Here is a 25,137-nt window from a genome sequence, read left to right as displayed (position 1 = left end):
TCAGCTTCAAGCCTGTTGTTGTGGACGCAGCGTGTCAGGGCTACAGGGACCTCGAAGGCTCTGGGTCCAGCTTGTCTGAAAGGAGACATGCCAAAGGCCGCAGTGTGGAGACATGTTCTGCTTTCTGGGTCTTTCCACTAAGTTCCTAAAATCTGAGAAGCTTCTTTTAGGGTTTTCCAATGTACTTTCTTTCCAGAAGTACTTTCCTTTTGAAAAAAAATTGCTTAGGGGCAGCTATAATATATTGGCAAAGATACACAACACCCCATTTTCCTACCAAATGCCATTTTTTTCCTACTCAGAATTAACAACTGTGAAAATCTTGTCATGATTTCCCCAACTTCTTTGTACATGACTCTTCTACTTCAGTGAAGTAGGTGACAATACTCCCATCTTTCCTGAGGCACCCAGTATGGTAAGGGTGACAATTTGTGAGCACACCAGCAGAGTCACAAGCACGTTTGGTTTGCAAGCAGAGAAGGCTGGGCTCCCAGCAAGTAGGGCAGGATACCTCCCATGATGCTGCATGTCGGAGCTGCCCAAACATCCCCCTTCCCTCAAGCAAGGAGCCTCCTCCAGGCACCAAGCTCTGTGCTGGTGTGTGTGGACACCTACATTCCTGTGGGCACGCACTCAACTACCCCCTTTCTCTGAACTCCTGTAGCAATTAGTCTGGATAACGTTTTTGTAGTTTCTAGATGACTTTACAATTACCTTGGGTCATTTGTCGCTATTTCTCACTTTTGACCTACATGGTACCTAATAGAGGGCTCTGTTGACTTAAGCTCCTAGAAGAGTGACTTGTGTTTGGGCCCTAAATTTCCCACTGGAGACCTTCTGTCTCCAACATTCACTGCTCAAAGGTCAGCAGGGCCAGTGGCCTTCTTTCACTCGCAGATTTCTCCTGGCTACTACCCACTGCTTCTGTCCATCAGATGCTGTTTTACAGATTTTTCAAGCCCAGCTATGACGCCAGGGCAGAAAGTTTCTCATTCATCTTTGTTCCCCCCCACAGTTGGTAGAGTTAATTCCTTCAGAATAGCAAACTGAACCTATCAAATCCCTCACTCTCCTTTATGAAGTTAGATCACATCAAACCACTAATGCTTTCTCAACTCCCACTAGTCCTGCTTTGGAAGCATTTTTGCATTGCTGGGAAATCAGTCCATTCAACCTGCATGACTTACGTAACTGGGTGGGGCTAATTTGTATCCTCTTGTGGAAGATTTCCTCTAAATCATCAGTAAAAGTCGCTACAATTATGGAAAGATAATCCTTCAGTTCCCCGTTCTTATAGGACAATGAATTATTAGAAATGGGAAAATCAACTACTGGAATGTTTTTTAATTCTAAAATGCCACTGATTTTAAGATCGTTTAGTTTTGCAAAAAATCCATATTAATTCAGAAATGAAGTATAAAAAACAAAGCTCTTGGTATTGAGGCAACATGACTAATGAGCAAATAAAAATTAAGACCTAGAACAAACACCCTTCCTATGAAATCATCACATAAATCTTGTTTCACGAAGCTCAGTGATGCTATGTAAAACCACTCTGGGGCATACAGGTGAGCAGCCCAGGTGGTTCACACACAAGGAAAGACATATGATGGTGGCTAGCTGACATATACAGGTGATTAGGCAACTTTTACAAAGTACTCAGTGGAAAGCATCTGTCTTAAATTTTCAAAAATTGTTCCTAAACTTGTGTGCTCATGTGTGAGCATGAATGTCAATTTGGTCCTGCTAGAAAATATCAATTCTCTATTTCTAGATTCAGTGAGGCTGCAATACCCCCACCACCTATGAGACTCGGTGGCCCCTTAGGAGAACACCCCACCAGTGAGGAAGCAATACAAATACAAGCTAGGAGTGAGGCAGAATGAAATGCTGAGGCAGAGGGGGACAGACTGTGCACACCTGCCCTCAGGCTAACTGGCTAGAATGGCCCATATAATCCCTCTTCCCTAATTGATTTCATCTTTGCTTCTGGCACAATATGCTGCTCCTTTTGCAATTTTCAAGTGTTATACTGGGGGAACTTTCTCCAGTTTCCTGAACTCCTTTACAAAAGGCCAAGTCTTCAAGGTGATAGCTTTCATCTTTTCCTGAAAAATGGCTTCCATTCTGACTGCTAGCTAAATTGAGTGTATTTAGGGAGAACTCCATCTTACTGATTACATTGACCTTAAAAAAATCGTTTGACCAAGCAATTGAGTAAAGGAGTTTATGGTACTAGATATAACAAATAGGATCTGGGGAAGTAAAACATGATTACCATTTATTCTTCAGATACTGGGACCAATCCCTTTTGATAAACACTAACTTTTTTTTCATTTTTTAAAAATGTTTGTTTATTTTTGAGAAAGAGATAGAGCATGAATGGGGGAGGGTCAGAGAGAGAGGGAGACACAGAATCTGAAACAGGCTCCAGGCTCTAATATGTCAGCACAGAGCCCACGAACTGTGAGATCATGACCTGAGCCGAAGTCAGACGCCTAACCGACTGAGCCACCCAGGTGCCCCCTTTTTTTTTTTAATTTTTTTTTTTTTTTTTGGATAAACACTAACATTCTAACACTCTAAGCATTTTTAGCAAAATCTCAACCTATTTAATTTGTACAGCGCTTTTGATTCTCAAACAGGATTTCAGCCCTGTGGCATCCATCGAACTTTCCAGCTTGATTGACTAAGATGTTCGACTCTACCCCTTCTTGCCAGCCATATGACCTTGTGCAAATATCGAACTTTTGTGGGCTTCAGCTTACTCCTTGGAAAATGGGGATATCAAGTACCTAGCCCAAAGTAATCTTATGATTTATGCAAAGGACTTAGCATACAATAAGTAAATAATACAACTGAATCATTGGCAATTAACAGCGTATCTGTACCCTCCTGCCATACTGGAATGATACAAACCTTGGGTATCACTCAGTTTCAAGAACTTTAACATGGACACACACCCTCTGTCCAGATGAACAATTTTAAAGGAAACACGCCTGCCTTTCTTCCCACGTTCTAATATTTTCAAGTATGTAGAAAACATTCAAGGGTTCGAGGTCCTGGCACAGAACACACACACCTGTTGTGAGCAGGAAATCAGGCTTCCAGGGAACTGCCATTTCTTGGCATCCTTCCCTGCTTTCCTACTCTTCCTCCATCATACTCAGGCTGTGTCAAACACCCTCCCTTTACTATGTGCTGAAACAATTGTTTTCTCTTGGAAGACTTCCTCCTGGCACACCTTAGAAACAAAAAGCTTTGTTCACTAATGGACCATGTTTCCCCTGGGTTCAGGCACCATGGTACCTGACACACATGATTTTTCTAAGTGTTTATTTAAAATTTATTTTGAAAGAGAGAGAGTGTACGCGCAAGTGGGAGAGGCAGACAGAGAATTCCAAGCAGGCTCCGTGCTGTCAGTAGAAAGCCCATGAACCGTGAGATCGTGACCTGAACTGAAATCAAGAGTCGGATGCTCAACCAACTGAGCTAACCAGGTACCCCACCACACTCCTGTTTTCTGACTGAATGTTTAGGATACCATTCTAAAACCAAAAGGGCCTTTATTTTTTGATTTTTTAGAGAGGGCACAAGTGACAACAGACAGAGAGAGACAGAGAGACACAGAAGCAGGGCTCATCTGAAGCAGGGCTCAAGTCCACCTGATGCGGGACTCGAACTCACAAACTGTGAGATCATGACCAGAGCTGAAGTCAGATGCCTAACGTACTTGAGTCACCCAAGTGCCTTGTGATTATTATTTTATTTTATTTTAAATATATGAAATTTATTGTCAAATTGGTTTCCATACAACACCCAGTGCTCATCCCAAAAGGTGCCCTCCTCAATACCCATCACCCACCCTCCCCTCCCTCCCACCCCCCATCAACCCTCAGTTTGTTCTCAGTTTTTAACAGTCTCTTATGCTTTGGCTCTCTCCCACTCTAACCTCTTTTTTTTTTTCCCCTTTCCCTCCCCTATGGGTTTCTGTTAAGTTTCTCAGGATCCATATAAGAGTGAAACCATATGGTATCTGTCTTTCTCTGTATGGCTTATTTCACTTAGCATCACACTCACCAGTTCCATCCACGGTGATTATTATTTTTAATGTTTATTTATTTGGAGCAGGGAGGGGCAGAGAGGGGCAGAGAGAATCCCAGGCAGGCTCCATGCTATCTCCCGCACTGTGAAATCATCATCTAAGTCAAAATCAAGAGTCAGATGCTTAACTGAGACACCCAGGTGCCACCTGTGTGATTATTTTTAAATATGTATCTCGGTTATCCTGTAACGCTTCAGGGGATGTTTTAGAACATAAAGAACAGATATTTTTCTTTTTTGCCTAAAGCCTATCCATGTGCAGGTCTTCACTCTTCCCTGTTAGGAATGTGAAGTAAAGACCTTGATGGCATGTTAATGGAGTCCAGGAACCAGTGATTTTTTTTTTTTTTTAATCACTTTAGATCTATCATAGTATTTTATTTTGTAAGTATTCACATTTTATATAACTCACTTTTTATACTGCAGTCTTCCTTGTCTTAGCAAAGTCAGAAAAAGTGCTGTGATAAACTAAACTGAAAAATAAACTAAAAACAAAAAAAAGACGTACCTTATTTTTCTAAATAAACTTCTGCCTGATACCCATTGTTGAAATTATAGCATCTTGTTTTATGTGATACCACCCTAACATAGGGATATAAACCTTGGATTCTAAAATGTGACTGAAGACAAGACCTTTAAGACCACACTGACATTGTATAGGAACTAAAGTAGAGAAGGGAAAAAACAGAATTTGGCACTTAAGATTTTTCTCAAGACAACACTCATCCTGACCCCCTAACCCGCAGCTGAAGCATTTATAGAGCTAAATGCCCACACATTTCAGAACCTCAATCCTAGGAGGGAGGTTCTGTTACCATCTTCAAAAATGGGCACAGAGAGATTAAGTAATTTGCCCAAGGTCACATAAGAAATGAGTGGAAGAAGTGGGGTTCAATTAAAGGCAGTCTGGCTGTACGTGTTGTGGTCATAATCACACTGTACTCTACATACTAGGGTAAGACAGCACATGAAACAAATCCTCTATCCAAATAGTATGTGTATGGTTCAGCTGGAAAAATTACAGACCAATCACCACCTGGCTGGAACATTTATTAATTCAGAAATAAGCATTCTATGTAATTTGAGGTGGTTAGAATAGTTACTTCTGGATTACTGTAATAAATATTCGTCAAAAACACCAATCATCTCAATAATCATACACACTTATTTCATTCATTAAGAACTTCCAAAAATAACTCTTCTGTATCAAAAAAACTTACCAATATCACAACAGTCAAGTAATCGCCCATGCAGAAGAGAAGGAAAAGTCTGCTGGGGGAAACTCTAACAAAGCACTTTGCCCATTATAGTTTTGATTGATATAGTTCATGAAGAAAGACTAGCTATGCTCTCCTGTGTTTTTAGTGCTTAGTCTGAGAGGAATGCAAGAAACCAAGTCCTGAGAGAAAAACTGCTTTCATAATCTTAAGTGTAAGCCACAAACAGGCTTTTCTAATAAAAGCTTCAAAGCCTGAAGAGATGAAGAAAAGCAAGCATATATTCTCTTAAACATTTCAATAAATATGCAAAAAAAATTCAGCAATTAGGAATACTGTGTTTGTATATTTGAAAATGCAACAGATTTCATGCTTTGAATGTTTCATCCTGAGAAGAGTTTTAAGGATATTTTGCTCCATAAGGTTTAAAAGTAAAACTTAAACATATTTAACTACATGTCAGGAATTCTCCAGATGATTAACATTCTCAACTGTCCTAACAACGTCAAACAATGAAAACTCAAACACGATCACTTCTACATTGTAAAGATAGCACTGAGAAAGAAAGGAACATTGGGAGAATGAATCACCTAGATCTTTGTTTATGCTCAATGCTTTTGATTAAGTTCAACAGATGAATGTGAAAACAGCAATGATTAATTTGTCTCCAAAGAGCCAGACCCCTCTCACTGGCTCACCACCGACACAAGTGCTAAGTATGCAAAGAAAGACTGAAGGTGATCCTTTGCTTCTCTCTGGTCCCTTTACCAAACTTCTACGTCACTTATGACATTACTTAATATTTCTGCATTTCAAAAAATGTGCAGCAAAACAAAATTTGCTAATTTTCACTTAAATAAATTTTAAAACAGAACAGTTAAATCCTCACAACACAAACCTTAGTTTTCACATTCATTAAAATGTTTTAGAATTACTCACACTTGAGAAACTGGAAATGTATGTGCTTATTTGGAAGAGAACAACTGAATTTATTCTTTAGAAGAGAAAGCAGACCTGAAGCATCAAATCACCAAACATCTGAAACCTGCTGACAAGTCTTATCTTCTACACATCAGTGAAAGCTGCTTATACAAACTATTCCGTGAACACCTGCCCCTATTAAACAAACAAGATATCCGAGGTACTGGAGAGGTCAGAAGCTGAGTTGCTTCACTTCTTTCTGTTGCTTCCAGTTGCTAGAATACTGGCAACTCGCATAAATATATTTAACGTATCCATGTAAATTCCCAGCATCCTGGAAAAGAAAATTACGGCCTATTATAGATGATGTAATTCTAATAATAACTCTAAAAGAACTATTTCTTAATCTAGAAAAGAAAAGCAATACTATTTGTCATAGGTAGAGCATATGAAATGGAAATCAGAAAAAGAAAAGATGCCAACTAAGGAAGGCTCTGAAAACAGTCAAGATTTTCCTTGGCAGATTAATCTTTGAAATGTTAAAGAGCAGTTTTAAAAATCATTATTCTACCCTCTGACCCTCTCTTATGAGTGTAGTATCTTGCAGAAACACCCTGTAAGATAGGCCAAGAAATAATTAAAACAAAACTAAAGTAGCACCTTCATAAAAATGTGTTAGACACAAGTCTGGCATTTTTAAATATAATATGCCCCCTCAAGGAAACCCCCCACCACCAACCAAAACCTGTTATATATCTGTGTTACAGCAGCATTTTTTAAAAAAAACATTAAATTTTAGCTTCAAAGAAACAAAAAACAAATTACTTGTAAAAATGTGATAGAAAACATGAAACCCAACAAAATTGTTTAAATAAAATAACCTACTTTGGTGGAGAGGCCAAGAAAAGAGAAAAAAAGTGTTGTTATATAACAACTGCACCAGAAAGCTAATTAACAAAAGTAGGTAAATATTTGGACTTAACTGAATATCTAAATTAAACTTAGTTACGATATAATCAAATGTTCTGTGGATACATAGCTTACTAAAAAGATAAAATAGACCAAACAACAACAGAGATCGTAAAATTTGACAAACCCATTACTGTGGGTTGAATTCAAGATATGTTGACATCCTAATCCCTGTACCTGTAAATGTGGCCTTATTTGGGAAGAGGGTCTTTGCCAATATAATCAAGATAGGAGGGAAGATGAGGTTAATACTGGAATGGGGTGGGCCTCCACCCAAAATGACTGGTGTCCTTATAAGAGGTGACAGAGACAGACATACGGGAAGAATGCCATGTGAAGACAGAGGGAGAGATTGGAGTGATGTACCTACAAGATAAGGAATGTCAAGGATTCCTGGCCAAAACAAGAAGCTTCTTGTAAATTTCCATGGTTTGAACCATTCGGTTTGTAATATTTGTTACGGTAGCCCTAGGAAACTAATACGACCATAAAACAAAACAGACCATAATAACACAAATGTCCTGTGTAACAGAGACAAGACACTGAAGACTACTTACGAATTGATGGGATCATATTTTTGGACTCCATATGGTGGCACTATTTCTGCACGCTTGATTACTTTCTGTGTATCATACAGAAGAAACATGCTGAAAAGAACTAATCCACCATAAATTGCCACGGAGTACAGAGTGGCACCAGCCACAGTGGTGGGTGGAAGAAACATAGATCCTGGGAGGAAAAAAAGAAAAAAGGACTCTTCTCTAACTGGATTTATGATTAACATTTCTTTAAAAAAACCTTTTAGTGTACTGCACAGATAGGAAAAAGACTGACTATATGCATCGTGTAATTTTGTGTACATTCAGTCCAAACCCATGATACTTATTCCTGTAATGGGTCACCTGCCCACATTACAGAAAGGCTCTTTCATGTTCTCCAGACCAACTTTCCCATTTTAGATGTATTGTGTAAAACCCAAAATAGTTTACCAGGATGCCAAATAATAAAATGCAGTCTAATTAGTGTTTGTCTTTTAAACTTTTTAAAATAACTCTTGGGGCACCTGTGTGGCTCAGTCAGTTGAGCATCTGACTTTGGCTCAGGTCATGATCTCACAGTTGACAAGTTCGAGCCCCATGTCAGGTTCTGTGATGATAGCTCAGAGCCTGGAGTCTGCTTCAGATCCTGTGTTTCCCTCTCTCTCTCTGCCCCTCCCTTGTTCATGCTCTCTCTCTCTCAAAAATAAATAAACATTAAAAAAAATTTTTTAATAACTCTTAATAAGTTCCCTCCATTAGGATAGCTGAGTACATCAACGGTTTTCGGATACCAAGAAGTGAATGTCAAAGCGCAGTAGCTCACCCAGTGATGACACAAAGACGACACCCAGGCCCACTCCCAGGGGCGCTCCCATGTTCAGAAACTTCTCACTAGGTGCGCACATGGCCACAGTGGAGAGGCCTCCCACGATGCCTGCTGTGTACCATGCAGCTCTGATGAGAAGAGGCCCCCCTAATATTGTCAGTGGAGCCACCACTGCACCCATTACACCTGGAGAAAGAGCAAGTAGTTAAGTATTGACTAAGTAAGAACCAGAAAGAAAACACCACTTGTAACTAACACACCATCTGAACATCACGTACCTTATGGTTAAACAACAGGACTACAACATCTCTCCCTTATTTAGGTGATACTACCCCCAAATTCCACACCCCAAACTTGTGGCTATCCAAATTCAAAATCACAACACTATACCTAGTTAAACAGTCTCAACTCAAAAACACAAACATTAATTTGGCGTTTTAGTAACTTTATCAAATTCTACGTGGCTCATTATCTGTGTGTGAGCCTACTGGTATTCTTCATAAAATTCATATATATGTAAGAATTGAGACAAAAAGGCTTAAAATGACTAACTCAAGGTCAAACCTGCTGCTGCCAAAAGGGAACAAAGTAAAATGAGAGAACGCATATATGATGCTAATCTTAAGATGCAGGAACTTCAAGGACAGACACCGTTGTTTCCTTGGGTAGAAGGGAATGTCAGCTCAGTTTGTAAACAGTAATTTTAGTTGTCAGATATTTATCAACAAGTTCAGGAAAATTACTGAAAGGCACCAATAATTTAATCAGCAAAGGTTAAAAGAACACCTTAATTAAAAAAAATAAATCTCAGATAAGGCATTATTTCAGTGCTCAGTAGAACAAGCTGCCCTCTTCTTACACATTAAATGTGCAGAGTTTAACTCAGAATAGGAGGAGCTATCTTCATCCTATAATTTTAACAGTGTGTCTCTTTTGTGAAAGTAACATTTCTAGATCAAGTAATAAGATATTATCACATGATAATGAACAATTAAAAATACCTTTTGCTGTAAGAAAAATACTGAATAAAAATTCCTCTATGACATTTCTATTAGGATTCCCATCAGTTTTGCAACTGACAGCAAAATTTTTAGCAAATTTTGTGCAGAATCCACAAAAAAACCTTTATTCTCCATCATGCTCCCCACTTTACTTGCCCCAGGTAACTAACTCCCTGTCCCCAAATTTGGATTAAGCCACAGGCAGAGGATGAAAGAGTGTCCTTCCCCCCACCCCCCTCCCTATACTGGTGCCAGCTCTCTGCTCCAGGTTCTCTTGACCCCATTAGCCACCAATGGCCAGGAATAGGAGGGGGCCAGGAGCAGGAGGTAGAGCTGGTACCAGGGAGCAAGAATGAGGCCCTGCCTCCCTCATCACGCTTTCACAGCACCCCCTTGTGGAGCCCAATCCTCCCCTGGCTCCCCAGGGTCTAGCCTGGTGGTCCTGTTTTCCATGGCCTGCCCCTCAAATGGTCCTCTCCTGTGTGGGCTGACCCTGTCAAAGACAGTTTCTCGAGTGGCCTCAACGGCAATGATACACTTCTTTGGTTTTGTCATTCTGCATGGTTAGGTTCATTGGAGGTTCTTTTCTTTTTTTTTTTTTTAATACGAAATTTATTGTCAAATTGGTTTCCATACAACACCCAGTGCTCATCCCAAAAGGTGCCCTCCTCAATACCCATCACCCACCCTCCCCTCCCCCCCACCCCCCATCAACCCTCAGTTTGTTCTCAGTTTTTAAGAGTCTCTTATGGTTTGGCTCTCTCCCTCTCCAACCTCTTTTCTTTTTTTTTCTTCCCCTCCCCCATAGACTTCTGTTAAGTTTCTCAGGATCCACCTAAGAGTGAAAACATACGGTATCTGTCTTTCTCCGTATGGCTTATTTCACTTAACATCACACTCTCCAGTTCCATCCACGTTGCTACCAAGGGCCATATTTCGTTCTTTCTCATTGCCACGTAGTATTCCATTGTGTATATAAACCACAATTTCTTTACCCATTTGTCAGCTGATGGACGTTTAGGCTCTTTCCATAATTTGGCTATTGTTGAAAATGCTGCTATAAACATTGGGGTACAAGTGCCCCCATGCATCAGCACTCCTGTATCCCTTGGGAAAATTCCTAGCAGTGCTATTGCTGGGTCATAGGGTAGATCTATTTTTAATTTTTTGAGGAACCTCCACACTGTTTTCTAGAGCAGCTGCACCAGTTTGCATTCCCACAAGTTCATTGGAGGTTCTATCTCAGGAGCTTTTATCCCTGAGGGGTCTGGCCCTTGGTGGCTTGGTCTTCCAGAGATCCTGGCCACCATGCTGTGCCAAGGTCTCATCCCAGATGCCACGGTCCTCTGAGAGATACAACTCTCGTGGCCTAGCTCTTTGGCAATCAGGCTCTTTGTGTTCTAGCCCTCTGGGAGACTTATCCTCAGGATCTGGGTCCTCAAAGAGTGTGGGCACCTGATTCTTGGCCTTTTCAGAATAGTAGCCCCTAAGTTTGAGGCCTTTGAGGGTCTGGTCCTCCAGGACTTTTTGTCAGCTTTAGGGAGGTCCCTCCAAAGGTCTGTTCCCCACGGTCTGGCTCTTTGGTGAGCCTGTTCTCTAAGGCCTGGCTATCTGATGGTGTGGGGAACTGTGGCCCAGCCTCCCTGTAGCTTTAGCAAAACTTTTAAGTTTATTCAGAGATTTTTCAATGATACTTTCTCATAAAAATCTTAAATGGTAATAGATGTCTGCTGCTTAAGGACATTATTAATTACAAAACTAACAAAGATAGCTCACCATTATTATTGTGAACAAAAACTAACATTCACCAAACTGGTACAGCCAGTTGTATGGAGGTTCCTTAAAAAATTAAAATGATAATTACCATATGATTTAGCAATCCCACTTCGGGGTTTATAACCAAAAGATATGAAACCAGGATCTTATACAGATGTCTGTACTCCCATGTTCACTGCAGCATTACTTATAATCTCCAAGATACAAAAACCAAATTGTCCTTTGATGGGTGAATGGATAAAGATGACATGGTGTATATACACAATGTAGTATTCAGCCATAAAAAAAATGAAATCTTGCCATTTTTGACAACATGAATGGACCCTGAGGGCATGATACTAAGTGAACTAAGAACAAATACCATATGATCTCACTTCTATGTGCAATCTAAAAGAGTCAAACTCAGAGAAACAGAGCATAGAGTGGTGGTTACCAGGGGTGATGGGGTAGGGGAAATGGGGTGATACTGGTAAAAGGGTACAAACTTCCAGTTGTAAGATTAACAAATCTGAGGACCTAATATACACATGGTGATTACAGCTATCACTGTATCATCTACTTGAATGTTGCTAAGAGACCAGATCTTAAATGTACTCTCACCACAAAAAAGAAGTGGTAAATATGGAATGGAGGTGTCAGCTAATGCTATGGTGGTAGTCATTATGCAATATATAAATGTATAAATCAACCAGTTGTACATCTGAAAACTTACAGTGTTACGTGGTAATTACATCCTGATAAAGCTGGGGGAAAAACACAATTAGAATAGTTTTCCAATGATCATTTCAGTAATTCCTGCATAGTATCACTTAGTCCTGATTAAGACCACAGCTGTATCTGCATAGTGCTAAACATCTGGATGAAAAATGAAAATGGAATGCACTGGGATGTTAATATTGGTCAAAAGCCAACTCTGATGTCCCTTTAATACTGCGAGGGGGTGCCCTTGGGTCACCTAAGCTTTCTTTAGTTCTCAGCTCAATCATTCCAGTGAATGAAAGAGTGGACATGGGTGTCTGCGTGGCTCAGCTGGTTAAGCATCTGACTTCAGCTCAGGTCAACATCTCATGGTTCATGAGTTCGAGCCCCACATTGGGCTCTCTGCTATCAGCACCGAGCCCGCTTCAGATCCTTTCTCTCTCCCCCTCTCTCTAGCCTTCCTCAGCTCATGCTCTCTCTTGCAAAAGAAATACACTTTAAAAAAAAAAAAAAAAAAAGTGGATACAGGGCTAGACTTGAAGAAATAATACAGCACTTCCTGGCATACTGACCTCACATAACTTAGCTTCCTCATCCACAAAACAGGAATACTAATGCCTGCCTGCATAGCTTAAAATAGGTAGGTATATATGAAGCATAAAGCAAAAATTGGCATTCATGCTGTGCAGGGAAGGTTTAGCATAGCAGGCCTAAGGTTATCTTTACAAAGACTTGCTTGCAGGGCTGGTCCTTGGCTAGAATTTAAGAACTTGGCACTTAAATCATTCTCTGGCAGGGTTACATTACTTGTGCAAACAGTTAAGAGTTATGCTGAAATTCTGTTTTCCTTCTGGAATTTGTATTTTGGTAGTTGTTAGGAGGGTGCCTACATGATTAGCCCTTATTAAAGCCCGTGGGTACCAAGTCTCTAACGGGCTTCCCTGGGCAGAAACAATGTATGTTACTGCGCGTTACACATCCTTACTATGTCCCCTCAAAGGAAGGAGGGAGCACTGACAGCCTGTGGATGGATTTCTCCAGATTCTGTCATGTGTCCTTTTGATGTCCTTAGCTCTGAGTACAACTATATGCTGAGTCCTAGGACTCCTTCTAAAAAAATACTGAACAAATGGGTAGTGTTGGGGATCCCCTCCAATACATTGAATACCTCAAGTAATTTATACACTACAGTATCAGATTAGAAGGAGTTTTCTAAGCAACCCAGATAGAAAGCCCTTAATTCTAAGCTCAAATTGAAACAACATGACTATTTTAATTCAATAAGTCACTAAATATTTACTACTTATCAGAGGTAAAAACACTGAACCAGTTTTCTCAAGGAACTCAAGTGTCTAAAATGGAAACAGGTGCAAAAGTCCATTTACTGGACAAGATACTATAATCCAGAGAATTGTAACTGTAACATAAATGCTAAACTCAGATGGTGAGGATTTTGGTGTTTTAATGAAAGGATATACACTTCATACTTAAAAACAAAAAGCTCTGTATACTACTGTGATATGCAGTTGTCCCGAAGCTGAGTAATCCTTAAATATTTACAGATAGCACTCAAGAGATATTACATTTTTAGAAGTACACATATATTTTGGATAAAATTTTTTTTAAAGCAGGTTATTGGTACTAGAAAATACTGGACCACCTCCCTCCATCACAAGGGCTTTGTCCTGTAAAACTCCATAGACAAAATCTATGGTTGAATAACCTCAGGCCTAATGGAAGAGAGTTGAAAACTGAGATTGTGAAGTCATGTGAAGTCTCATGTTTACCAAAACAAAAACAGCACATAATAATATGAATGACATAGTTCGCACCGGAAATCTGGCTCACTGGGTGCCAAAAACCTAATTTCCATTTACTGACCCACGTAAGAAACATTTCAGAGCCTGCTTCCAAGAAAGTTTCAAGGAAATGCTCATAAAACTTGTCTTAAGTGAATAAAAAAATAAAAAGGAGAAACAGATCCATAAAAACAGAGAACGGATTGTTGCCAGAGGGGAGGTGGGAGGATGGGCAAAATGGGTGAAAGGAGTGGGAGATACAGGCTTCCGGTTACAGAGTAAATCACAGGAGTAAAAGGCACAGCATAGGGAATATAGTCAGTGAGGCTGTAATAGTGCTATAAAGTGACAGATGGTAGCTGCACTGTGAGGCGTATAGCATAATGTATACAGAACTGGAAACACTATGTTGTACACTTGCCACTGTAACATTGTTTATCACCTATACTCAAAAAAATATATAGAAAAAATCTGTCTTGTTTTGAGGTAGAGAACTTGTATCTAAGACACACTTTTGCTTCTAGGTCTAGTTGGTTCTTTATTCAACCCACAGATAATGGAAACACTTTACCTAAACTTTAAAATATTTGTGTCTCCATAATTAAGGGAGATATCACAACATATACCTAAAAGGATATTAAAACTGTCCTGCAATACCAGGGAGTGGACAGCCTTTGCCCTGTCCATGGTAACTTTGCGCTAAGACCCATCTAAATAATGACCCAGTTAACCATATCAGAGACAAAGTACACTTCCAAAGGTCTTTCTTATTGTTTTCTTTCTTCCAATGCTCCATTGCAAGATCCTGTACTCCTATTCTTTCTTGTGACTTACCTCCTCCTTTCCTTCTCCACCCTCATTTTAAAATTTTTCTAAAGATACACAAGAATAATTCTCAAGTAATGTGTATCAGGTTTGAGACGCTTCCAGTATTAGGCAAAATACATAAAGGAAATCTCTACGTGTATTAGACTGTCACAGGAGGCCAAGTATAATACTGGGGATGTCCATGGTCTTAGTATCTGAATAATTATTTTTTCAGAGTAGAGATCTGGCAATAATACAACCAGTATTAAGTACAAAAAACTATAAGCGTTTTCTAAACATGAGTCTTTATTAAATTATGCACAAGTCATTCACAATTGTAAAGAACCACCAAAGAAGACAGTAATGAAGGTTATTTAATAAAAATTTAAAGTTAGAACATACCAGAATGTAGTAACCAAGCAAGATGCTTTGGGCCTGGGTTCTGGTCATATGGTATTGACTGTACCAGCATTCCAGCTCCAATCATGGCTGCAAAGGTTGCACCAATTGTCTGAAACACACGTTACTGAGAAAAATCAATCCTTATATACAACAACAAAGGGAAAACCCTCAAGTTCCAAGTTAAGCTAGTCCCTCCAATAAATTTTGTTTAAGAAGATTAAGGATAAGGGCGCCTGCGTGGCTCAGTCAGCTAACCATCCAACTTCAGCTCAGGTCATGATCTTGCAGTTTGTGTGTTCGAGCCCCATGTCAGGCTCTGTGCTGACAGCTTAGAGCCTAGGCCTGCTTCAGATTCTGTGTCTCCCTTGCTCTCTGCCCCTCCCCCACTTGTGCTCTCTCTCACTCTCTCTCAAAAATAAATGAACATTAAAAAATTAAAAAAAAAAAAAAAGATTAAGGATAATGAAAACTGATCTAGGAGGGGACAAGAGTGTCCCCTACTGTCACACAAAGTTTTGCAGACTCTTCGAGTATGTTGAGCTCTGATTGATAACATGACCTTTTAAAAATTGTATTCTTCCTAGACAGAGACCTAACAAAACCTCTTTAAGAATCCCAAAATAATTATTAATTGTATTTATTTTTGCATAGCAAACTACATTAAAAAAAACTTATCATGATACACCAATTAGAATATATACATAGCACACTGCCTTGAACTCCATCATTTGCTTAACAAAAACCTAAAAAACAGAAGCACATGGAAAAGAGAATAAGATTCTACTTCTCTATCCTCTTAGTTTTCTAGCTGACTTGGTCCTCTGTCCCTTTTATCTTACATTTCCATTGTTATGACACTTAAATACTTCTTGTGCATGTAGAAAGAAATGTACATAATAGAGAAGACTGTAGTGAATCTTTAGGAAACCTGAAACAGAAACTGCAAATTTGCTACTCTTGGACAGAAAACAGCAGATATCTGGTAGCCCAACTATTCAAAAAACAACAGATTGTGAATGCTTTTGGTTAGATGTCACTAATCCCTTGTGTGACCTAAGGCCTGCCTCCCTCCTCTGCATTATCCATCTGAACACAGGCATGTGAATGTTCAACCTCAGATGTAAAGTACAGATAAAAACAAAACAGCTGTTTTTGCTGAGAATGGCAAAGCTTTTACTCACTAACAGAAAAAAGCACAGAGTTCTACTAGATCACTTTCCAATGAAGAAATAATTACTAAAATCCACTTCATGCATTTCTTCATACAAATGCAAGGCACTTTCAGGGTATTTATCACAACTGTATTTTTTTATTTTAAGGTCCTTCATGTTCATGACCCAGTTCCATTCTTTGCCTTTCACCTTTCCATACTCTACACTCCAGCTACAATGAAACAGTAGGGATGCGAATATGACCCCATTTCGTGCCTCTTTAATTCCGTTTATTTTGCCTAATTCATTGGAGTTATTCAAGGATTATCTCGTCCCCTGGAAAGTTATTCTGGGAGGTACCCTGACTGCCATGAGCAGTGTCAGAAGCCTCTCCTCTGTTCGAAAATCACTTGGTGTCAACTTTGACATTATTTGTGTGTATGTCTGTCCCCCCCCAAAAATCTTCATCTTCCTCTCTGTAGCACCTGCCTGGCTTCCCAAATTTTTTAATCTAAGTAGTTCTAACAGCAGGTAAGAGTAATCTTATGCCGAAAGTAAGTTGAGAATATGGCCCAAGCACAAACACTTCTTTGAAGTCTTATTTTAGGGGCTAAACTCTTTGTATACTTAAATTTTTCTCTTATAACCATGTTGCTTTGTTAAAAATCATTGTTTTAAATTATTTGCCTGATTAAAATGTACATTCCTGGTGAGAATGCACCGTGCTTATTCTGTGCCTTCATGAAGTTGTAGGCTAGGAGATTCAGGACACCCATCTGAGAAGATTCTAAGAATACTGAAGTGTCCAAATGGCCACACTACCCTAAATGCTTCTTCTTTGGAAAGTACAGATTTGGAAATCTGTATGATATAAACGGTCCCATCCCCCATTCCCTTCCAGTCTCAAACTCATAGCTCACATTCTTATAATCCTCCACTTCAGATCTTGAAAAGCCCCAACTGGTATACTTGCTTCTTGTCTCTTCCATTTGACTTCTTAGAACTCAAAGACAAATCGTATTTTCTGCTGTTCCAGTATCTGTAACCGCTTCTCACTGATTAGACCCGCTCCTCAGTGTGGCAACCAGACACTGTCTGATTGTGTCTTCTTTACACTCTAGACCTCAGATACTTGAACTCCACTCTGATGTTTCCTTCTAATGTTATTTGGAGAAGAGAGAGAGAGAGAGAGAGAGAGCACGCACGCAAGCGTGCGAGCGCACGAGGGTGAGGGGCAGAGAAAGAATTCCAAGAAGGGATTCTGACGCGGGGGCTCAATCCCAAGATCAGGAGATCACGAGCTCAGCCAATACCAAGAGTCAGACACTTAACCGACTGAGCCATCCAGGCGTTGCCCTCCACCCCAATGTTTGTTTATTTGAGAGAGAGAGTGAGCACTCTGCCAGTTTTAATGACTACCTCTTCTCCTTTGCTCAAGCTGTTCTGCAAACCTAGACTACCTTTGTTCTCTCCTAAAATAAAAAATGATAGCCTCCAACAGTTCTGGTGAAATAAACGTCTCTTTCATGGAACTTCCCTACTAGTCCAAGACAAAAACAGTCTTTCAACTGATTTTACACTTTCTACTTCTCCTTGCACATCCTTTACCACTTACTCAAGTTCATCTCTTCAACCAGACAGTAGAAAAATAGCTACCACTTTTGAAATCACTATTTTTTTTTATCCAGAAAAATTAACAAATGCTCAAGAAACACTCACTGAATGTAAAACCCTACGCAGGGTCAGGAAAGTTCAGAATGTTAGCAATACATATTTTCCACTGATTTCTAAGATGGCTTTGCATTTGTCCTGTCTTTTTTTTTTTTTTTTAATAAAATTGCTATAAAATACAAGCTATTTGATAGCTGCTTCTAGGTAAGTAGGATATTCCTGTATGTTTGGTTTTCAACCCCTTTGCCAGTATTTAAATATACACTCAACTAAGAATGATAGCTGATTTATCTCAGAACGTACTTCCTACTTTGTCCCAGCTGCATTATTAATTCAGATTTGAACAATCTGTCAATACAGTAAGGGATTCTTTCCATTTAATCCACTCCCCCCCTACCCCCGGCCAGTATTTTTTGCCTAATCTTTTGGTATTTAGTGGAAAAGGAAAACAAAAACAAGCTGACTTACCACCCAAGAGCCTCTCATCATGAAGTTCATAAGCACAGGAGTTCTGCTCACTGCCAGGGCGGACAAAGCTGTTAAACCAATACTTCCTGCTAAGTACATATAGGTAGAATGAATTCTATCCTTCACATACTGAGGCCAAATTCTGTAAGAAACACAACATGGTTCATTTATAAAAGCATGGATATAAATTTTGGTACAATTATTTATTTGCTGGGCAACTTTAGGAAATATCAATTCACTGCTATCTTATTCACTTCATTTATCATGGAAATAATGATGCATGGATTGGAGCTATCATAAAAATTAAATGATATAAAACATAAGAACTTTGGGGCACCGGGGTGGCTCAGTCAGTTAAAAGCATCTGACTTTTGATTTCAGCTCAGGTCATGATCTCACGGTTTGTGAGATAGAGCCCAGTATTGGGCTCTGTGCTGACAGCGTAGAGCCTGGCTGGAATTCTCTGTCCCTCTCTTTCTGCCCTTTTCCAGCTTGTACCCTCTCCCTCTCTCAAAATAAAGTTTAAAAAATAAAAACATAAAACATAAGCACTTGGCACATCTACAAAGAAACACATTTTCTCCTTGCCTAAACACATATAACCTTGGTAAAAGATTTTTACTTAAGTTTGAACAGATGCCAAAAGATTTCATTTTTATTCATGTATATTTCTATATAGTTGGAAGACTGGATATAAAACATTCCAAAAGTGGCAAAAGGGAAGGATGAAAACCAAACTGGAATCTTTAAGATTAGAAATGTTTGGGAACAATTTACTTACACAGCCTTTTCAATAGCTCCAATCTCGTTAGACATTCCCAAGCCATAGTAGCACAATGCTCCAAGACCAACAGCAGCCCCTCCAGCAATAAACCATCTTCCCATCTGATCAACTGCAGAGCACAGAAGGAAATGCACATTAATACAGTCATATCTTCACTAAACTGAAAAGGGATGGTAAGCTCTAATATTTATACGAGGAAAATCAAACTATATACCATACTCCTTTGTAAAACCATAGTTAGAATATATAGGGGTATAGCAATGGTCTTAAAATTAGGGCACCAGTAAAAAAGGACAATGTTAAACTAAGTGTAATAATACAGAAAGGATCAGACTTGACTGGCCTTTAATTTCACTCCAATGAACTTTAAGGAGGCAGTATACCTGTGGACATGGGAATACTTCTGTAATAGTGTTTTATTCCTAAGAATCAGGGGTATGTTCTCAAGATATTCTTAGAAAGATGAAAAAGGAATGTTAATAATCATATCACGCTGTGTCTAAAGTGCTATTAACAAAGATGATGCTTTACAAAGAGAAAGAAAAAGGAACCAAAAGTGTAATCAATATTTATGCAGTGGAATCAAGGGAGAGGATGCTCTAAAACAAGAGCAAGAGAAACAAACAGCTTATCAACTCTAATTGGCTGGAAGTATTCATAAACAGCGTCTTACCCCCTTTAGTATATATATGCTAAGATTATTACTATGCTGTAGCTGTAGGATTCATACAATTTGGTTTTCAGGGCAAACTTACTTATCAGAAAGAAATGCCCTGAAGGACACTGATTACAACTCTTTCTCATTATAATATATTGACATTCTGTAAAGTTGTTAACAAGCAATAGTGTTGAGTATACGTGGCTAGATGAACAATCTGGTTAAACTTGCAAAGCTGAAATCCAAACTGACTTTGTTAGGTCTGGTTTCCAGGGAGGCCATATATGAACAACCAGTTAAGAGGACTCTTCTTGAACATTTAGGTTTTTATTAGTATCTGTTTTAGTGATTTTCTCTTGACTTGAAACATACACAAACATGATATGCTTGAAGATTCTATGCAACTTCAAATGAACTTCCTTAACAGATTATATGTTTTTATATCATGTCATACTACTAATCCTTTTTAAAAAATGGTAAAAATAACATTTTCTCTGGAAGAAATATGAACGGAAACCAATGGACCCAGTGTGAAATATTAATCTTTTCTGGGCCACAAGATCCTGAAGAATGATGGATTGCCTTTCTTCCAAGGAAATGCTCATATACGTAAGTTTGTACATATGTTTAGGAAGCTGTTCATGCATGTAAAATGTATTCACATATTCCAGCTCAAAAACTAAAGACTACTGCCTACTTTTGAATATTTTTTCCATTGATGGTTCCACTGCTGCCTCCTTAAGTTCTTGGACAGTTTTCCCACGCCGGATCCCAACTCTCGTCTTGGTGGCATATTCCTGATATACACGAAAACAAAGACACATAGCACATACACCAAAACAGAATGTTATCAGTAAAATAAAATTAAATCTCATTGCATTAGAAAACTCTATACTAATTTGGTAGTTTCTATGTATGTACTTTCACTATAAAGGTATGTTAGCCAATCTAAAAAATTCAATGTAGACCCTACCTATGGTCTATCTTTGAAGTGATTCACTTAACTCCTTAGTTCACAACTTTATTTCTTAAAGTTTCAGAATAATTGTTTATTTAAAAAACCACAGATTTATATCTCTAGAATTGTATTTCAAGGACTAACTGCTAAAAAATCTGCATTCAATACGTATTAGCTGCATTTTTTTTAAATCTGGGGAATGGGGCTCAAGAAAGTTATCTTTGCTGAACACAAAGCCAAAGAAAGGGCGGGATGACTACTACCTCTATTTTAGCTGTTTTCAACAGGGAACAGTTAACTCAAGAGGAAAACAGCTGTCTCTTTTAGCCTGTATATATTTCCTTATCTACCTCATATTTCAAAACTTACACTTCTAATGTGAACGATGAACGGTAAATCTATTATAAAAGAAAACGGGTTTCTCTCTAACCTAATGGATTTTTTAAAATGTTTATTATTGATAAACAGAGAGAGACAGAGCACGAGCAGGGGAGGGGCAGAGAGAGAGAGAGAGGGACACAGAATCTGAAGAGGCTCCAGGTTCTGAGCTGTCAGCACAGAGCTGGATGCAGGGCTCAAACTCACAAACCAGGAGATCATGACCTGAGCCGAAGTCGGACGCTTAACCCATGGAGCCACCCAGGCATCCCTAACCTAATGGATTTTACCACTCTCTAATCAAAGGTGAAATGACATTTTTAGTAACATTTCTAGCTACTGGCCAACTGGTAATATTCCTGGGTTCTTCAGCTTTTTACTACAGGCTCCACAATCTCTTGAGCCGTAAGAGCTCTCAATCTCTCACAAATCACTGTAAATTCTCTGAATGAAATTCCAAAAGCTGTAAGAGAAAGTTATAAGAGCTCTTTCATACGTGGTAAGGAGGAACAAAATGATACAAAACTAATGGGGAGAAAGAACTCATTTGGGGCATTATCAGGGCTGTTTCAGCGCATCACTAATGGTAAAATAGGGAACTTCATACTCTGTCCAAAAAAAAGAAAAAAAAAGGTCCTAGTGCACAGAGACACAACATAAAAACATTCAGATTATCTTTACCCTGCTGGGTGTTAAGAGCCATTGATGCTTCGTGATGGAACTCTTCACAACAGGCAAGGCCTTGGTGAAAGCTGGTTGGAAAACCCTGGAAGGTAGTGTCCGGAGACACACAAGTCTTGCGGCCAGCATGGTGGTGCACCAGGTTTACCGGGAAGATCTGAAATGCCAGTTAGACACAGACAAAAAATAACCCACTAACTAATTGAGGGAATTAACACAGAAGATACAGAGATAGGAAAGGACCAATCCTATTTTAGGAGAAAAATGGAAGTGACCTTTTTAAATGATAAAGATGAATTCTCTGTTTATTCCCCGTTATTTCAAGAAATCTATCCCAGAATCCAGTATGGGATGGTTCACCAAAACAGAATTAAATCCTAGGTTGAACAATAAGGTGTTTAACTCTGTAGAAGTTATGTATGTAATACAAAGTGAATGTTAATTTCTTAAGACAATTACAGGGTGTGTGATGGCTTTTATAGATATGGTTTTAAGATTTACACCAGAATTCAATGGGAAAATTTAAAACAAGACTCTGTACAACTTTTGAGCAGAACAAAAACGTCATCCAAGGAAGAGCTGAATAACTCTTCAAGGTCAGACTGCACTGTAAGGCTTCAAGACATCAACAGTAATGACGCATTATGAATTTTTTGCTAAACACGCCAAATAGTACTTTCTTTCAAAATGTGATAAAAATACCCAAGGTACTGAAACCACCTAGGATGTGTCTTAAAACGTAGATCCTGGGTCTTAACTCCGGTCCTAATAATTCAATCTCTAGGAATGGGACCCAGGAATAGGTTTTACCTAGCACACCAATAGTTAAGAATCTTTGCTAAAACTTACTTAACCGAGTGTACTTCCGGCTCTACCACTGAATCTATAAGAGGGTGGACAACACTGGGAAAACACCGAGTCCTTCTAAGACTTTCACGTCGTTACATCATCTCAGTACGTTGTTGCTGTTTATCTCCTCAGTCATCGACACATGGACTAGGAAAGAGGCCCAACCGAGTGGCCACCACGTCGCGTAACAGAACAACGGAGAAATCTTGCTTCTGCCACATGCTAGAAATGGCCTCGAAACACTGTTTGCCCTCTGAGACTCCTGTGAGTTAGCTATAAAATGGGTAAGGTATCACCGACTCCAAACCCCAAACGCTCCCGTAAGCATTGATGCAATCAAGCGCCTGGTCCCCTGAGAAAGTTCAACCAGCTCTCTAGGCTAGACTCGGCAGCAAGCCTCCAGTCTCCCAGAGTCAATGCACAATCCTTATCAAGCACCCCCTTATCTGAGAGAGCGGTGGCTGTGCGGCCCGGCCGCAGGGTGATTCAGCACCTCGCTGCCCCTGCAGAAGAGGGCAGCGGGGGGCGAGCCCCTGCCAGCCTATCTCAGGCCCTGCAGCCGTCGCCCCCATTCACCCGGTCACCCACAGGACGGTGACTCTAACGCGCCGCCAGGCTGTGACGCAGCCAGCAGTGCCGCCGCCTTCAGCTCTCCTCGGATGCACCCAGCGGCCCCGCGAAGCTAGCCATCATGACAGTGGATCTGCGGTGCCACAATCGGCCCGGAGTGGCCATACCTCAGTCCCCGGTCACCTCAACCGCGCAGTTACCCTTCCGGGCCGGCGATACGCAAACGCGCACACCTCCCTGGCCCTCCGTCCGCTCTTTACTGTCTGTGCGCGCGCAGTCTCCCCTACTCCCTGCGTGACGCAACATCCGGAGAATCGCCAAACACTAGGGACACCCAATCATGAGCAGATCTCTGACGGAAGGGCGGTCACGGTAGGGAGGAGGGGTTCCGGGCTAGAGGGGCGGGGCCAGTAGAGAATTGCCGGGAACGTCATAGTCAGCGTCCATTTTGGGTGTGGGCAGTGAAAGCATTTTGGTCATGTCAGCTTGGGTAGCGGAGCTAGTGTACGTTTCTGTCTCAACACTTTCACTAGCGGCAGTCACAAGAATTACGTAAAAATTGAAAAAGAATAGTGTGAGGGGAGGGTGGGTGATGGGTATTGAGGAGGGCACCTTTTGGAATGAGCACTGGGTGTTGTATGGAAACCAATTTGACAATAAACTTCATATATTGAAAAAAAAGAAAAAGAATAGTGTGAGAATTAAAAATTATTCCTTTGCCCGTTCTTTCCTCATGTCGCCTTTTCGCCTTCTCAAGAATGTATTTCGAGATAAATAGTGTGCCAAACGTGGTAGTTTCGAAGGGGAGCAAATTGGTTTCTTGGGTCTGACACCTAAAATTGGCTAATGAAATCGAGGAAAGGGTCTAAATCACCCAAGGTCACCGGGCCAGATTTTAGCAGGTTTTGTACCACCACTGCTCTGTGACCTCCACACGGCACGTTTTCAAGCTTCACTGTATACATACATGTACATGTAGAGTAGGGCGAGTAACGACCTCTTACCACCTCTTACCTTGTCCTGAGAACTGTGAAGATGTTTTCATTACTCGTAATTTTTGAAGTGCAAAACCATTTCTCAGCTACACGACAGAGGTTTTGTTTTGTTTTTCGTTTACTTCCTTTTATCCATTACACAAATATTTGCTGAGGCTCACTTTGTACCAAGCACTAAACTAGGGATATTTACAAATGAATAAAACACAACTAATACTGTTGTTTGGGCAAAACAAACAAAATGCCTTTACAGCATTTACTTTCTGGTGGAGACAAAAAAATAGAGAAAATGTTTGGTGGTAAGTACTATAGAGAAAAATAAAGCTGACTGAAGCCCTGGATGGGTGCTGTTTTAGATAAAATGATTAACAACATGTAAAACTCATGAGCTTTATCTCCTACGCTATTGTTAATTGTGATTTATGATAATCCGCTAAGCATGTAAATCTTGACAAACATAAAGGTTTACATTTTATGTGAGTAATAAAACGGTTTGGCAGCACACAATTTGTCTTTACTTTGGAAATGGCAGGAAAATAACTGTAGAGAAATGTGTCACTTATGACAGTGAACAGGTCAGGCAAGATCAATTTAATCTTTAGATCTTCCCCCAATTCGATTAGCTAGCAAATGGATTCTTTGTTTAGCTCCCTTAGTATGTATTTTTTCTCCCTACAGCTTCTGTTATCAGCAAAGAGAAGGGATTCACAGCTTAGTACCTAAATAAACAATATGCCTTTTTTTAAGTGATTGATAAGGTTCTTATTAATTAAAGCTTATGATCTTCATAAAGGAAAATAAATTTCTGATTGCATATTTTCTTCTCTCCAGTATGGGACTTGTATTGTTTCCACAGATGTCAAATGTTTTCAAAAAGGAGAGTTTGTCACATCATTGGGAAGATATGCTCAGTG

The 25,137-nt window shown here is 39.7% G+C and overlaps 1 protein-coding gene across 2 annotated transcripts; it reads right to left on the bottom strand.

The window, feature by feature from the left end:
• Nucleotides 1–6,286: 6,286 nt before the first annotated feature.
• GHITM (growth hormone inducible transmembrane protein) lies at nucleotides 6,287–23,546 on the bottom strand. 2 transcript variants are annotated; one of them, XM_049645317.1, is made up of 9 exons: nucleotides 23,396–23,546; nucleotides 21,810–21,966; nucleotides 20,490–20,589; nucleotides 19,132–19,243; nucleotides 18,351–18,492; nucleotides 15,061–15,169; nucleotides 8,574–8,762; nucleotides 7,769–7,940; nucleotides 6,287–6,576 (listed from the first exon to the last, which is right to left on the bottom strand). In XM_049645317.1, exons 2-9 carry the CDS (start codon nucleotides 21,936–21,938, stop codon nucleotides 6,492–6,494), a joined length of 1,038 nt encoding a protein of 345 aa, XP_049501274.1. In that variant the 5' UTR covers nucleotides 21,939–21,966; nucleotides 23,396–23,546; the 3' UTR covers nucleotides 6,287–6,491. The 2 variants fall into 2 exon arrangements, with proteins under 2 accessions (XP_049501274.1, XP_049501275.1); XM_049645318.1 differs by lacking the exon at nucleotides 23,396–23,546 and adding an exon at nucleotides 22,659–23,212.
• Between the last annotated feature and the right edge of the window lie 1,591 nt (nucleotides 23,547–25,137).

The sequence above is a fragment of the Panthera uncia genome, chromosome D2 (assembly GCF_023721935.1).
Source record: "Panthera uncia isolate 11264 chromosome D2, Puncia_PCG_1.0, whole genome shotgun sequence".
NCBI classification, from domain to species: Eukaryota; Metazoa; Chordata; class Mammalia; order Carnivora; family Felidae; genus Panthera; species Panthera uncia.
Note: the sequence above shows the minus strand (reverse complement) of the source record. Positions and strands in the feature narration are given on the sequence as shown.

Excerpts from the sequence above, each read along its gene's own strand:
- GHITM (XM_049645317.1), bottom strand. The coding sequence starts at position 21,938 with ATGCTGGCCGCAAGACTTGTGTGTCTCCGGACACTACCTTCCAGGGTT. Across the intron at positions 19,244-20,489 it reads AATGGAAAAAATATTCAAAA|TTGATCAGATGGGAAGATGG; the intron begins GTAGGCAGTAGT and ends TGTGCTCTGCAG. Across the intron at positions 6,577-7,768 it reads AAATATGATCCCATCAATTC|GATGCTGGGAATTTACATGG; the intron begins GTAAGTAGTCTT and ends TTTCTTTTCCAG.